A 14972-nucleotide genomic window follows, 5' to 3' on the forward strand; every position below is an offset into this window, starting at 1 on the left:
ACAGTATTACCAGAATAGTTTTGACCTCACAGAATCTTTGAAAACTTAGACATCCCAAAGGCTCACACTTTGGGAACTGCTGGTAGTGGTGTATGTGTGTATGTGTATATGTGTAGACTGGAAAAGTTCTGCTTTTATTGGTGGAGGGAGAAGGAGAAAGGTGTGGCTGGATCTTAAAGGCTGGATGTGAGATGTACATTAGATTTGTGGTTTCAGCATCTGAATGGAGCTGTCAAGTGGGTAACCAGATAGTCAAGACTGAAACTCATGGTGGAGGGTCTGACAATGAGACCGGATGAGTTGACTTAGGGACCAGTTACAGAGAGCAGTTGTTCCAGGACAGAATCCTCGGGATGCTGCAGGGAGCTGAAGTTTGATAAGGGAGAGGAAGCCAGCAGAAGAGGGCGAGAGGATTGTGCAAGGAGGGGGTGGGTGGTGTTACAGAGGATGAGAAGATGTGTGCACATGCATATGTAGTGAGAGGTCTGGATTCTAGGAGATTCTCATCAAAATGTCAACCATGGTTATTTCTGTGTGGTGACATTTTAGGTGACTTGACTTTTCTAACTTAGGCTGTTCTGTATTTTTTTTAGATTAAGTGCAAGATATAAATGACTTTGGGCTTCCCTCGTGGCTAAGATGGTAAGGAGTCCACCTGCAGTGCAGGAGACCTGGGTTTGATCCCTGGGTTTGATCCCTGGGTCAGGAAGATCCCCTGGAGCAGGGAATGGCAACCCATTCCAGTACTTTTGCCTGGAGAATTCCATGCAACAGTCTGGTGGGCTCCAGTCCATAGGGTCGCAAAGAGTTGGACACAACTGAGCTACTAACACTTTCACTTTCACAAATGACTCTTGTGTAGTAAACTCAAACAACAGAACATTTATCAAGTAAGTGAATTTTCCTCTCTCCCTAACCTTCGCTCTTTTTTATGATCCAGAGAGAACTATCTCTTTACTGTTTAGTATATATTCTTGATTTTTTTTCTGTTTCAGTTGAGTCGCCCAGTCGTGTCCGACTCTTTGTGACCCCATGGACTGCAGCACGCCAGGCTTCCCTGTCCATCACCAACTCGTGGAGCTTGCTCAAACTCACATCCATTGAGTTGGTGATGCCATCCAGCCATCTCATCCTCTGTCGTCTCCTTCTCCTCCTGCCTTCAATCTTTCCCAGCATCAGGGTCTTTTCCACTGAGTCAGTTCTTTGCATCAGGTAGCCAAAGTATTGGAGTTTCAGCTTCAGCATCAGTCCTTCCAATGAACACCCAGGACTGATCTGCTTTAGGATGGACTGGTTGGATCTCCTTGCAGTCCAAGGGACTCTCAAGAGTCTTCTCCAACACCACAGTTTAAAAGCATCAATTTCTCAGTGCTCAGCTATGTTTCTATGTTTACATAAGAATATATACAAACATCTTGATAAGTTTCAGTATGTATATTTTAAGTAACATAAATGATATATTAAATTTTATGTGCATTGTTCTTCCTTTGCTCTCTCAGTAACAGAAGTAGGATTTCTTTCCAAGTGAGTAATAAGGATCTGCTAATTTTTAAAATAACTGTAGCTATTCTAGTTTATGGGTCTATTATACTTTCACATTTGATTTCCTATTGATGAGCATTCAGATTATTTTAAATTATCACAAACAAATCTTAGTGAATACCCTTGTAACTGTATCTTGAATGACTTTCAGTATCAGGGAAACGTTACTGTTTTACTTGGGGAAAACAAAAATAACAAAATCTCCAAGTCAAAATAGTACTAAAAGAGGATATGGATAAAAGCCTAATCTGGGCTAAGTATATTAGAATTCCAGCCCTAGTGGGGAATTGGATCTAATGTGAATTAAATGTATGTGTTACAGTCAGTCATGTATAAGAGAAATCAGACTCCAGCAGCTGAACCAAATAGAGGTTTTGTTTGAACCCTGTGAGCAGTAGCCCAGAGGGATTTTGTCCAAGGCTGGTGCTGAGCTCAGTCGTGTCTGACTCTTTGAGACCCCCATGGACTATAGCCTCCTAGGCTTCTCTGTCCATGGGATTCTCCAGGGCAAGAATACTGGAGTGGGTTGCCATTTCCTTCTCCAGGGGATCTTCCCAACCCAAGGATCAAACCTGCATCTCCTGTGTCTCCTGCCTTGCAGGCAGATTCTTCACTGGCTGAGTCATCGGGGAAACCCATCCAAGGCTGGAACGGCAGCTCTGAGTGCCAGTTAGGGATGCGGGTTCCTTTTGCTTCCTACTCTCTTATCTTTATCCTTTCGCTTTGGGTTTCATGGTCACAGAATAGCAGCTCTACCTCCAAGCACATCTGCTCTCCAGGCTGGGAGGGGCAGATGGTGAAGGATTTGGTAAAAGATGTGTGCCAGTAGGGTCTCTCTTCTTTTTTAAAAATTAGGGAAATAGTTTTCATGGAAGCCGAATCAGTAGACTTTTGTCTCCATATTATTGGCCAGAACTGAATCACATGAAGCTTTGTTAGTTACGAGGGAATCTGGGGCTGCAGATTTAAACTGAGCTTGTTACTGTCCTCGGGCAAAGCGGGGTTCTGTTAATAAGGAGAAAGGGGAGTATAGATGTTGGGTAGGTAACCAATAATGTCTGTCATGCCTGAATTAAATTGTAAGATTGAGAAATAAATCACAGAGGTGATTCTGTCTGTTCTCAATGAGCACGCGCCCTAGTGTTCGCTTTAGGATGGGAGAATGTGGTCCCACCGACCTCTTGTTTTGTGAACCTCAGACTGCACTCAGTCTGCTTATTAACAATGGGCATTTTCCCAAAGGCCAGACCAGCCACTTTAACTGGCCCTCCTCCTAAGAAATAGCTGTCTTTTCTCCAACACCAAAGGGGGGAAAATCATGCATTAGACTGTGGAGAGATGACACATGAGTCTTGAAAGCAGCACACGTTTAAGAGATTTCTGAGAGTGATTTTGACCCTGGGCAGTTCCCTCCAGTGCGGTGGCCTTAGCTCCCAGTGGAGCTAAGTTATTATCTGAGTTAGGGAGGTAGCTGATGGCAGGGAGTGACATTCACGTTGGCTCCCTGAGTTCTAGGGACTAGGAGGGGGATAGTTCAGGCTTCTCTAACTGCTGTTCTCCCGCTCCCTTTCCACCAGCCTGAGCCACGGGGAGGAGACAAAGCAGCCTCCAGCCACACGGGCCGTGCCCTAGTGGTCTGTGCGCGTCCACAGCAAACGGAATTCCTGAGACCTGCCAAGTCGGGACAGACTGTAATATGTTGGTCGTTTGTCCATTTGTTCACAAAGGTTTACCTTTGGTATTTAAATTTGGTCAGAAAATAAGAAGTTCAGGATGTTTAGCATCTTGGAGTGATGTTGCCCTTTTTTTTTTTTTTAATTTTTGAAAGTAAAATTGATTTTTATTTGAGAAGTGTCTTCAAGTTATTTGGGAGAAGGGAAACCTCAACATCTGTGTGTATATATATATATATACTACATAGTGTGTCTCTTTAAGGGAGAGCTTACTTTGGGATGAAAATAGGTCAGATGAAAATGGTGTTGTATTTTGAAATAGTTATTCTTCTGTTTGGCAGATATTCTGGTTTCTCTGAAACTTTAACACAACTTCCAGCTTTTGCAGAGGAGAAATATTCATCTTTTGATAATTACTAAATGCTCTAATGAAGTCTGGTGTGTGGAGTTGTATATACAGCTGACTGGGTTTATTTTAGAAAAGTGAAACCTACATAAGTTAAGGCAACTATAAAGTACATGATTGGATAACTGCAGTTAAAGACTACGCTGAAGGCCAGATTATACATTATATAATTGTTATATAATATAGCTTAGTCATAGTTTAATATGCCTAAAGCAGTCTTTATAACCGAAATTTGTCATTTTTCTTGAATGTTTTAATGAGCTATGTTTTAGTACATTGTAAGCTATAAGAGTATCAGAGCACTTATTTAATAGCTTCTTTTTTTAAGATGTGATTAACATTTAAATCAGTAGACTTTGAGTAAAGCAGATCACCCGCCATAAAGTGGGTGGGCCTTGCCTAATCAGTTGAACACCTTAAGAGTCAAGACAGGTTGCTGAAAGAAGGGATTTCTGTTTCAAGATTACAGCCTAGAAACCCTGCCTGAGTTTCCAGTCTGATGGCCAGCCCTTCAGATTTCACACCGGCCAGCTCCCACAATTTTGGGAGCCAGTTGCTGAATGATATCTCCCTCTCTCTCTTTATATACAATTTATATGTCTGTATGTTATATATATGTGTATCAGAGAAGGCAATGGCACCCCACTCCAGTACTCTTGCCTGGAAAATCCCATGGATGGAGGAGCCTGGTAGGCTGCAGTCCATGGGGTCACTAAGAGTCGGACATGACTGAGTGGCTTCACTTTCACTTTTCACTCATGCATTGGAGAAGGAAATGGCAACCCACTCCAGTGTTCTTGCCTGGAGAATCGCAGGGACGGGGAAGCCTGATGGGCTGCCGTCTATGGGGTAGCAGTGTCAAACACGACTGAAGTGACTTAGCAGCATGTTATATGTATGTGTATATGTTATATACACATATAAATTGTATATCAAGATATTTATCAGTTCAGTTCAGTTGTGTCCGACTCTTTGTGACCCCATGAATCGCAGCACGCCAGGCCTCTCTTTCCATCACCAACTCCCAGAGTTCACTCACACTCACAGTGATGCCATCCAGCCGTCTCATCCTCTGTCGTCCCCTTCTCCTCCTGCCTCCAATCCCTCCCAGCATCAGAATCTTTTCCAATGAGTCAACTCTTCACAAGAGGTGGCCAAAGTACTGGAGTTTCAGCTTTAACATCATTCCTTCCAATGAACACCCAGGACTGATCTCCTTCAGAATGGACTGGTTGGATCTCCTTGCAGTCCATGGGACTCTCAAGAGTCTTCTCCAACACCACAGTTCAAAAGCATCAATTCTTCGGTGCTCAGCTTTCTTCACAGTCCAACTCTCATATCCATACATGACCACTGGAAAAACCATAGCCTTGACTAGATGGACCTTTGTTGGCAAAGTAATGTCTCTGCTTTTCAATATGCTATCTAGGTTGGTCATAACTTTTCTTCCAAGGAGTAAGTGTCTTTTAATTTCATGGCTGCAGTCACCATCTGATTTTGGAGCCCAAGAAAATAAAGTCTGACACTGTTTCCACTGTTTCCCCATCTATTTCCCATGAAGTGATGGGACCGGATGCCATGATCTTCATTTTCTGAATGTTGAGCTTTAAGCCAACTTTTTCACTCTCCTCTTTCACTTTCATCAAGAGGCTTTTTAGTTCCTCTTCACTTTCTGCCATAAGGGTGGTATCATCTGCATACCTGATATTGATATTTCTCCTGGCAATCTTGATTCCAGCTTGTGCTTCTTCCAGCCCAGCGTTTCTCATGATGTACTCTGCATAATGCCAAAGAATGCTCAAACTACTGCACAGTTGCACTCATCTCACACGCTAGTAAAGTAATGCTCAAAATTCTCCAAGCCAGGCTTCAGCAATACGTGAACCATGAACTTCCTGATGTTCAAGCTGGTTTTAGAAAAGGCAGAGGAACCAGAGATCAAATTGGCAACATCCGCTGGATCATGGAAAAAGCAAGAGAGTTCCAGAAAAACATCGATTTCTGCTTTATTGACTATGCCAAAGCCTTTGAGTGTGTGGATCACAATAAACAAGATATTTGTATCTATGTCCTATTGGTTGTCTTTCTTTGGAGAATCCTGACTAATACGGAAGGTCTCCAGTCCAGTGTAGCTGAACCTCAACTACGGAATGAAATGTACGCGCGTGTGTGTGTGTCTGTGTGTGTGTCTGTGTGTGTGTGTGTCTGTTTGTGTGTGTTTGTGAATGTGTCTATGTGTAGCAGGAAAGTGGAAGGGGGTCAGAGTGGTTAGAACATATGGACAGTAGGTGTCAGTTCAGCATTCTGATGCTTTTAGAAAATGAGTATGCTAATTAAGATAAAAATCTTGGCTTCGCCTTGGGTCAAGGAAAGCCAGAGAAACTTGTTTCCACATGAACTGGGATCTGTTGAGGCGAAGGCCCAGCTGTAATTGGCCTAGCCCTTACGTTTCTGGTCCTTGAATGGTGTGATTCTCCCGTTTATGATACAGTTGTTACTACTGACCAGATAATAGAGAAGCAGAAGCAGACACCATCTCGGATCTGAGAACTGGCCACTGTTGCTGAGACCTCTCTTGCTGGGGATTCAGGTAAGCTCAGCTGGGGTCGCTGGGTCTTTCCCTACGTGCATGGGCATCTTTGACTGTTGCCACAGGACATGGTGGCTTTGCGACCTGTTGACTTGGGCAGGGTGACTCACGCCCCTGTACCTTTCTGGTGAGAGTGGCCATGGCGGAGGTCCAGGGGGAGGCTTGTGGGCAGAGGACTGGGCTTGCCGCTTTGCACGCTTGCCTCATGGCCGGTCTGCAGGCGCCCCCTGAGGCACGTGCTGGCCCTGCAGCTGCTCTGCTTCCCCAGCCGTCTATCAGCTCCTCCTCCTGGGCCAGGTGTGTGCAGGGCTCTGGGACACAGGCCTTGGCTTCTGCAGGTCACCCTCACCACGGAGGTCAGAGGCACGTGACAGTCTGTCTGCGTGGGCTGCAGCTCAGGCTCATTCTCAGTCTTCCCCAGCCCACGTCCATATTCTCTTCCCGAATGTCTGTGGTGTGCACGCTGAGCACCCACATCACACCTGATGATAGCTGCCTTCCCGAGGCTCCTCCTTCACTCCTGCAGCCGTGTGAGGTCAGGTTCTGGGGGATTTACGTGGCTGTCACCTAGCGGTTCTGCTTCTCAGCTTGCATACAAATACACAGTGCAGTTGTTATCAAAAGAAGGGAAAACTTCAAATAGACTCCCAAAGTGTGCTTATTCACACGCGGTGATGGCGTTTCAGCTGTCTGGGTCGCTCTTCTCGAGCCAGGAGTAGCAGAGTGGTGTTGGGAGCTGAATCAGGCACAAACAGTCGTCTCAGCATTCATCTTTGGTTCCCCACGGGACAGGGCGAGACCAAATCCTGACACCTTTAACAGCATCAACAGCATGTTCTTGCAGTTTTGCGGTAACCCCTGTTTTCCTCTAGGAGGTACTCACTAGCTGTGAGCTCTTTTTTCTTTTTTTAATGGAAGGATACTTGCTTTACAATATTGTCTTGGTTTCTGCCATACATCCGCATGAATCAGCCATAGATATATACATATGTCCCCTCCCTCTTCAACCTCCCATCTTCCACCCTGAACCTGAGCTCTTTGAGCAGAGACCCTGTTTGATCTCTTCACTATTTTATTCCAAAGCCCCGGTACAATGCCAGCCACATGGGGGGCACTGGAGAAGTGCCTCATCCTTGGGGAAGGATGGTGAGTCCTGGTAGAATGCTAGGTGTTTAACCTCTGGGATTTGCTGGGACTAAGTTCCCTTCCTGTGTCATTGGAAAATTCCTCACCCATCAAAACTAAGCCCAGACACTGTCTCCTTTGGAAAAATTTTCTCGGTAAGTGGTTTTCCATATTTCTATTATTTTTTATTTAAATGTTTCTCCATCTGCTTTATAAGACTATGAACTTGGAAGGGCAAATATTTCATCTGGGTCACTTCTGTATCACCATAATAACATACAGCACTGGGAAGGTAGATTTGATGAATTTTGCAATTGAACATGACTATTTCCGGAGTTTATCAAGGCTCATAAGATTAAACTGGACTTAAAAAATAAAGGCTAGCTCTGTACATGGACCATCTTTGGGACAGTGCCTAAATCTTTCAGAGAAATTTGCAACTTGTGATATTTATCATTAGGGTCACAGTCAACAGGAAAGTGAAGTTCATTTCCCTTGAAATGTGTGAACTCAGTCTAGGCAAAACCGTGCAGAAGAATTTTTCCTTTTGTTCTTCAGTGCTCAGGTGTCAAATTCAGATGCCTTTGGGGGTCAGCTGGGTTAACAAGCTGAGTGTAAAAGGATGAGTGGTGGTAACTGGTCACACAAGAGCACAGCCCCTGTCTCAGGGTCAGCCTGGTGTGTGCAGATGCCAAGGTGCCTGCCGCAGCTGGGCTGGACTGTCAGACGGGAGTTGGCTTCAGATGGGGTCATATCAGGGCTTCCCACGTGGCTCAGGAGTAAAGAAGCTGCCTGCCAATGCAGGAGACGTGGGTTCCATCCCCTGCAGGAGGAAGTGGCAACCCACTGCGGTGCTCCCGCCTGGAGAGTCCCAAGGACAGAGGAGCCTGGCGGGCTGCAGTCTGTGGGGTTGCAAAGGGTTGGACGTGACTTAGCAGCTGGGGACACCCACACACAGGGTTATAATGGGCTCCCAGTGGGTTGCTTCTAAGAGCCAAACTGGCTGATTTACGAAGTGTTCAGCGAGGGTTTGACTTTCATATTTGCTTGTCCTCCTGGTGTCATCCCAGTGTTTCCTGAGTGCTGTCTCTCAAGACAGAAAAACGACCTACAAATCGATAGCTTTTGCTTCCCACCGCTCCCCCCCCCAACCCATGACTGAAAGTCATGTGTTACTGAAGGTCAAGGGATATTTCAGGTGAGTGTAGTTTAGGTGTTGTAAGACTGATTATTATTTTAACTTGCCCTGGAATAGAACCCTTTATGTTTTATTTTTAGAATTCTTTAATGTGAATATAATTTGATTTTGAAGAAATCCTAAATAATAAGTGGTGATAATAAACTGAATAATATAAACACATTGAGTTTTTCTTTATACTGAGAAAAAAACTTATTTAGGTGAACGTTTGTCATGTACAAGCAGCTTTTAATTTGTAACAAGTTACTAGGCTTTAATGAACTGGTTGCACCCACTGTTTAAGGTAAGGAAACCCCAGGAGGTGATGGGGAGGTCTCTGGCCCCCGTTTGGGGAGGTGAGGTGAAGTTTCCGCTCTCCAGGGCCACCTCCCACTCTGCCCCGCTCCTACTCTTCAGGATATTCTGCCCCATCCTTATTACTGTCCAGGAACTTAAGCCACTTCCTAAGCAGACTTGGAGCCCTCTCTTGTACCATTCTGCGTGTTGCTGTCAACATCACATTAAACCTCTACTCTCTACATCGACACCATGCCAGTCTGTGATCTGCCCCACGACCTTACGTCTGTCTCAGGCTTCAGACCCACTGCTGAGCTGCTGCACCAGCCTCCTGTCTGCCTGACTCTGCAAAGAGAGTGCCCAGGGCTGCAGAGCGTGGCCCCATGTTGCTTGTGGCCAGTCTAGCCTCTTCAGCCAGTCCTGCACTCTTCCCTGGGTCATTCTGTGTAGCTGTTTCTGTTATAACCTTTCTATCCTCTGCTTGCTGTGCAGTATGCTAAATCGCTTCAGTCATGTCCGACTCTTTGTGACCCATGACTGGAGCCCGCCAGGTTCCTCTGTCCATGAAATTTTCCAGGCAAGAATACTGGAGTGGGTTGCCATGCTCTTCTCCAGGGGATCTTCCTGACCCAGGGATTGAATCTGCATCTCTGACGTCTTCTGCATCGGCAAGTAGACTCTGTACCATTACCATCACCATATCCTCTCTGCTAGTCTACTCTTAACTTTATGAATGACCATTTTCTGAGAGAGTTTAACTCGGTATATGAATACTGCATAAAGGTGACATTGTTATATAAAAGCCCACTGCTTACTGAAATGGATTACACCTGCAAAATTAATTGCTAAAATATAACTTTGTTGTTAAAAAAAAAAAATTCCTGTGTAATAGGTCACTTGGAATGGCATGCAGAACACATTTCAACTTCTTTGAAGCGAATAAAAGGAATCATGACATACTTTAGTGTAAAAATCAATTTATTATACAACAATCATACAGATGCTTTTTATCTACAGAGGAAAAATGGCTTCTTTTGCCTCCCTGGCCACCTCAGTCATGATACTATGTTCTTTAAGATATTTTCCAAGGAAAATAAAAAAAGTAGTATCCTTATTTTCCAAATAAGGAAGTCCCCAGAAACATAAAATGAAATGGAAATACTGGAAAGAACTGACTGGTTTCTTACACAAGAAGTGAAGTTCTGTTCATCATAGTAAACTTTTGCCTTAAAAATACTTCACCAATGTGGGGGGGACTTCCCCCTCAATATGTCTAAATAGTTTAGTATGTAATTTTGATGGGTTGAGATTTCTGTATTTAATTCCAGTAAGTGAATATTCGTTTGAAAAATTGGAATAAACATCTGCTTACCATATTATATAATTTTTCATTCTTATGAGTGAGGAGAAATTTGAGGGAAAAACATTTCCCTTTTTTTTCTAACAAATTATACAGTTTTTTTTTTAAAACAGCTTTTGCTTTAGAAAAATCACATTAAAAGTAAACATTTTAAAATTGTAACACTTAATAACAGGTGAAGATAGTTACCTGATTCAGTTTTTGTGACTAAGACTTCATAACTCTGTATTTATTTTTTTTAACCAGCCCTTGAATGGTTTAAGGCTATAAAGTGTTTCATGAAGCTTCCCTAGGATTACAGATCAAGTCAGAAGTAAGCATCCTGAAGCCTCTATCCAAATCGAGCTGGAGAGTGTAAACTAACCAAGCTTCCCCTTTGATCAGTGTTTTCCAGCTGTCTGGGCCATCTGCCTTGACTGAAGGATGCCTCTGTCCTTGCTGTGCGGGGATGGAACCCACCGGAGCGTCTGGAACAGCAGCTGCAAGGCTGAGTGCAGAGCCGGGGCCTGATGACTGAGGGGAAGCTGGAGACAACAGCTGACCATGACCTCTGCCTTCTGAGCCTCCTTTTGACCTGCGGTGAGTGCATTTTGATAACATTTTAGCTCCCGTCTGAGACCTAAGACTGCACCAGAGTCTAGCTTCTCCAAGGGGCTTCCTCCCCAGTCCGTCGTGGACTTTGTTACGGGAGCAGGGAGAGCCCTTGTTTTAAAGTGAGTTTCTGGGAGGGCACGGTACTTACAGCTGTGCAGGCCTGATGTGATGGAAGGAGGGGGCTGAGCACCCTAGAACAAGTCAGCTTTAGGAGACTAGAAAGACCCAAGAGAAAGTGGCCGTCAGATGGAAGATGTCTGTTCCGGAGAAATGGGCCTGCTGGCAGAGGAGGGACTGGAGGGCACGACACCCTTGCCGTGAAGGCTGGGAAGGCCAGTTGCCTCTCAGGGCAGCGGAACCCCGTGGGGCGTTTACAAGAAACACGTTGCAAGTGTCAGTGTACACATCGGCACCAATGTCCGTGTTTTTGTTTTCCCCTTAAAATTTTTTTTTTTTTTCAAACAGAAGCTCAGAAAACAGAAATGGTCCCCAAAGGACAAAGTCCTTTTGTGCTGTAATGTGTTGGGGCACTTAAGCCTCTAATGTCAATGTTACGACCTAAAAACTTCTTAAAGTAAGGTAGGAAAGCAGATAGTGTCAAAGTGGGCAAATCTCGTTTTTACAGGGTATGAATTATTTTATAGGGTGTAAATCTGTATCAGATCTTCGGAAAATACCGTTTCTACTCTTGGGACAATTTAATGGACCACCCTTCCCGTGGGGAGAAAGCAGTGGTCCCTCTGGACTTCCTCTGTGTGCTTCTCTGTGGGGCTCGGGTTACGCCAGCAGGGCAGGGGTGTGCTGGGTTTGCCAAACCGGCGCTTTTTACTGCGGACAGGGCTGGAACCTTTCCACAGCCCTCTCTTTCTTCCTATTTTCAAAAATCTAACCTGTAAAGACAAACAGCAGCTGTTTGGGGATAATATTCACAAGTAGGCTCATAAGAAATCGTTGACAAGGTCAGCATCTATTTTGCCGTCGAGGCTCTATTAATTCTAACTTACAGAGTCCAGGGACAGCTCATTCCAAGGGCCCGGTGAGGCAGATCACTGGGCTCAAGTCCTTGTTCAGAGAGGAGGTAGCCAGCCAAATTTGGATTCTACTTTTAAAACTGAGCAGTGTCTGTTATCCTAACCCAGGGTACCTTAACATAGGATGTAGGTGTGAATACATGAATAACTAAGGAAACCCAGTTAAAACAGAAGAACTAGGCCTATCCAGAGCCCCTGCACTATGAGGGTTTGGGAGATTTTTCTTCAAAAAAAAAAAAAAAAGGAATAAAAAACTATTACCATGTCACTAAGTTGAGAATTAGGAGTAATTGTGGGAATCTGAGATTCTGGACACAAGACAGACTTGAGAGAGAGAAGGGGTTGCTGCGTTGTCCATCTATGTGACCATTTTAATATTTTCTGGGGTTGATTCCTAAAGGAACAAATGGACCGACTGTGTACTGACAATTATTGCTGAATATAGATTAGAGCATACCCTGTACTTAGAAGATAATAACATTTTGTTTTAAACATTTTAATCTGAACAAAACTAACTTATTTGCAGACTTGCTGTGAGAAACAGCACTCCCTGTGTCCTGGCTCTGCAGGTGCATAAGGCGTGGTGGGGACCATGTCCGGGTGGGGGGCTAGGTCGGCGGGGCAGGGGGTGGGGCTAGGTTGGCGGGGCAGGGTGGGGGGTGGGGGCTAGGTTGGTGGGGAGAGGAGAGAAGGCGCACCGGTTCTGAGTTCTGCGGAGTTCTCGCCTCACTGCTGATGAAAGCATTCAGTTAACAGATCAACCCAACAGCAATATATTAATACATTCCGGGTACAAATGATTTATAAACTCAAAAGAAATTAGTTTATGCTAAAACATATATAACTTTCAATTCAGTCTTTGCTTTAAAACAAGCGGAGCTGTTAGGCTATTATATATGCTTTGTCTTTGAGACGCGACCCTTATTGTGCCTTCTTGCTTATTACTCCGTTCGCTGCACTGAAGTAGGCTTTGGAAAAACCATTCTTGACTTCTTTCCCTGCCTCTTCCACGGCTTTCTTCATTGGCTTTTTCCGGTATGTCTGTTGGGATGTGTACATGTTGAAGAGAAAAAGAGAAAGGGATTCGTTAATAGAACCTTGTCTGTAATGTGACTTAGGGTCTAAAACAATGCATGATTTCATTGGGTACTGAACTTTCTAGTAAGAATGCTTATTTGTTAAATGATGGTTGTTAAGCTTCTGACTGAAAACAAGACATATGCATGAATTCCAATGAAAAGCTGTCTTACCTTACCCACATCAGGTTAGTACTGATATATTGTTATATGGGATTAGCATTCAAATTCTGCATCAGTTGCTTACATGGAGGGAATGATTTTTTTGGAAGTCTTTTTAAAAAAATCAAGGTATAAGTGAAATTCAGTGCATTAGTTCAGGTGTATAACAGGATTTAATGCTTGTAAATAATTTAATGCTTGTTAAATGGTCACACTGTGTAGCTTACCATCCCACACATAGGATTTACCATACTTACCATCCCACAAGAATTTTTTCTTGTGATGAGAACTTTTAAGATCTAGTCTCTTAGCAACTTTCAAGTATGCACTATGACTTAAGGATATAAATTTAAAAAAAAATACAATTCAAGTGAAAAAGTGCTATTATTTCAAAAGTACTGGTACCTGAGATTTTGGCTTGATTTGTGTCTTGGCCCAGCCTCCCTATTCAGACAAAATATATGATCTCACTTTTTTAAAAAAAGCGAATAGTTACCAACTCAGGGTCAGGACTGACCTTGACTGTGGCTCTGAGCACCACTGCTCCCCACTGCGGGACTATGGATTCCTTCAAGTTTCAACACCAAGACGAATTGCTTAGTCTGCTAGCAACATTCATCTTTTTTTTTTTTTTTAGGAGAGGGGTGGCTTTGTTTGGTTCTATCAATGGTTGCTTCTTTAGAAATTCTCAAAGGAAACTTTTATCTCACGGAAGACAAAGCCTTGCCAGTCCAACTTCCAAAACACAAGAGCTGAAAAGCAATCAGAAGTTCTGCTCCCACAGCCGCATTCTGTATAAAACCACCGTACATTTGCTCAAAGTCAACCCAAACTAACGTCAGTGAGCACTTGTTTGTTTGTGGGAGAAAATGCAGTCAATACAATTTCAGAAGTACCATTTTGAATAAACTGTATATCCTCGTCTTTCTTATGAAGCGTTCTATTTCCGCAGCCCACAGAGGAGCAATTTAAAATCGACCACCACCTGAGGCCTGTGCTGTCACCGCTGCCATCAGTTCTTTAGAACAGAGTTGCTCTGAAATTGCATTTTGAAAATCCCTTCCACTTAAATTGTTGAAAAGAAAATGACACTTAAGAAAAAGTCAATGTGACCTTCTCATCCTGGTTCACCTCAAAAGAAAATACAGTATTGTAAAGTGAAAAAATAATTTAAAAAAAGAATGTTTTCAAATCAACAGTAAGCCTACACCCTTGCAGTAGCTAATGGAAACCGGTTTTCACCGTTAGGTTCATTTAGTCCATGTTCCCTCCATTCATAGAGATTTCCTGGGTCTGTGTTACTGTATACAGTGTTTACCTTTCAGAGGTCAGACTTTGGCAGCCTGGTGCAAGTACAAGATTCAAATGCATAGTATTTCTGATGAAACTTCACAGGCATGCATTGAAAAACGTTTGGCAGAATGCCCGCCAGACCAGTAACAGGGGTTAGTTATCCTGTGGAGGAGGGTTCAGGGAGATGAGTTGAGAAGGCAAGGTGCAGGGTGGACTCTGTGCACCTCTGTTACTGAACTGATCAACAACCCTGCACTCCCTCAACGTTTGACTGGTACAATTAAAAACGTAACGCAGAGGTGCTCAGCCTCATGTTTTGCTGTTGACTATTCGAGTTTAAACGTACCTGAATGTAGAAGTTTAAGAAGAGGATGACCAGCGTCATCATGTAAGAAGACTGGAAGAGGAGGCAGCCGAGGGGGAAGCCGCAGGGCCTGACCACGGCGCTCATGGTGTGGCTGATGGTGAGCAGGAACTGCACCTGTGGGCGGCAAGGGCGGCTCGCTCTGCGCTCAGGCAGCTGCAGGCCTGCTCCCGGGCCGAGACAACCCCGGAGGCCCCCCAGGGGCCCACTCTCCTCTCCGGGAATTTGCTCGGAAGTTAGGAAGTGTGTAAAATTGGCCATTGTTAATTTTCTCTGGGAAAT

General features: G+C 44.1%; 2 protein-coding genes across 2 annotated transcripts in view; one reads left to right on the forward strand and one right to left on the reverse strand.

The window, feature by feature from the left end:
* SYCP2L (synaptonemal complex protein 2 like) overlaps window positions 1-3338 on the forward strand; it is a 56178-nt gene extending 52840 nt beyond the window's left edge. The window contains exon 31 of the mRNA XM_018038503.1: window positions 3120-3338. Within this exon, the coding sequence (XP_017893992.1) occupies window positions 3120-3174 (55 nt within the window). The 3' untranslated portion in view covers window positions 3175-3338. The remainder of the gene's footprint in view (window positions 1-3119) is intronic.
* ELOVL2 (ELOVL fatty acid elongase 2) overlaps window positions 12583-14972 on the reverse strand; it is a 48156-nt gene continuing 45766 nt past the window's right edge. The window contains exons 7-8 of the mRNA XM_018039308.1: window positions 14673-14807; window positions 12583-12836 (exon numbers count right to left, since the gene is read on the reverse strand). Of these exons, the coding sequence (XP_017894797.1) occupies window positions 12717-12836; window positions 14673-14807 (255 nt within the window). The 3' untranslated portion in view covers window positions 12583-12716. The remainder of the gene's footprint in view (window positions 12837-14672; window positions 14808-14972) is intronic.

Source organism: Capra hircus, chromosome 23, assembly GCF_001704415.2.
Source record: "Capra hircus breed San Clemente chromosome 23, ASM170441v1, whole genome shotgun sequence".
Taxonomy (NCBI): domain Eukaryota; kingdom Metazoa; phylum Chordata; class Mammalia; order Artiodactyla; family Bovidae; genus Capra; species Capra hircus.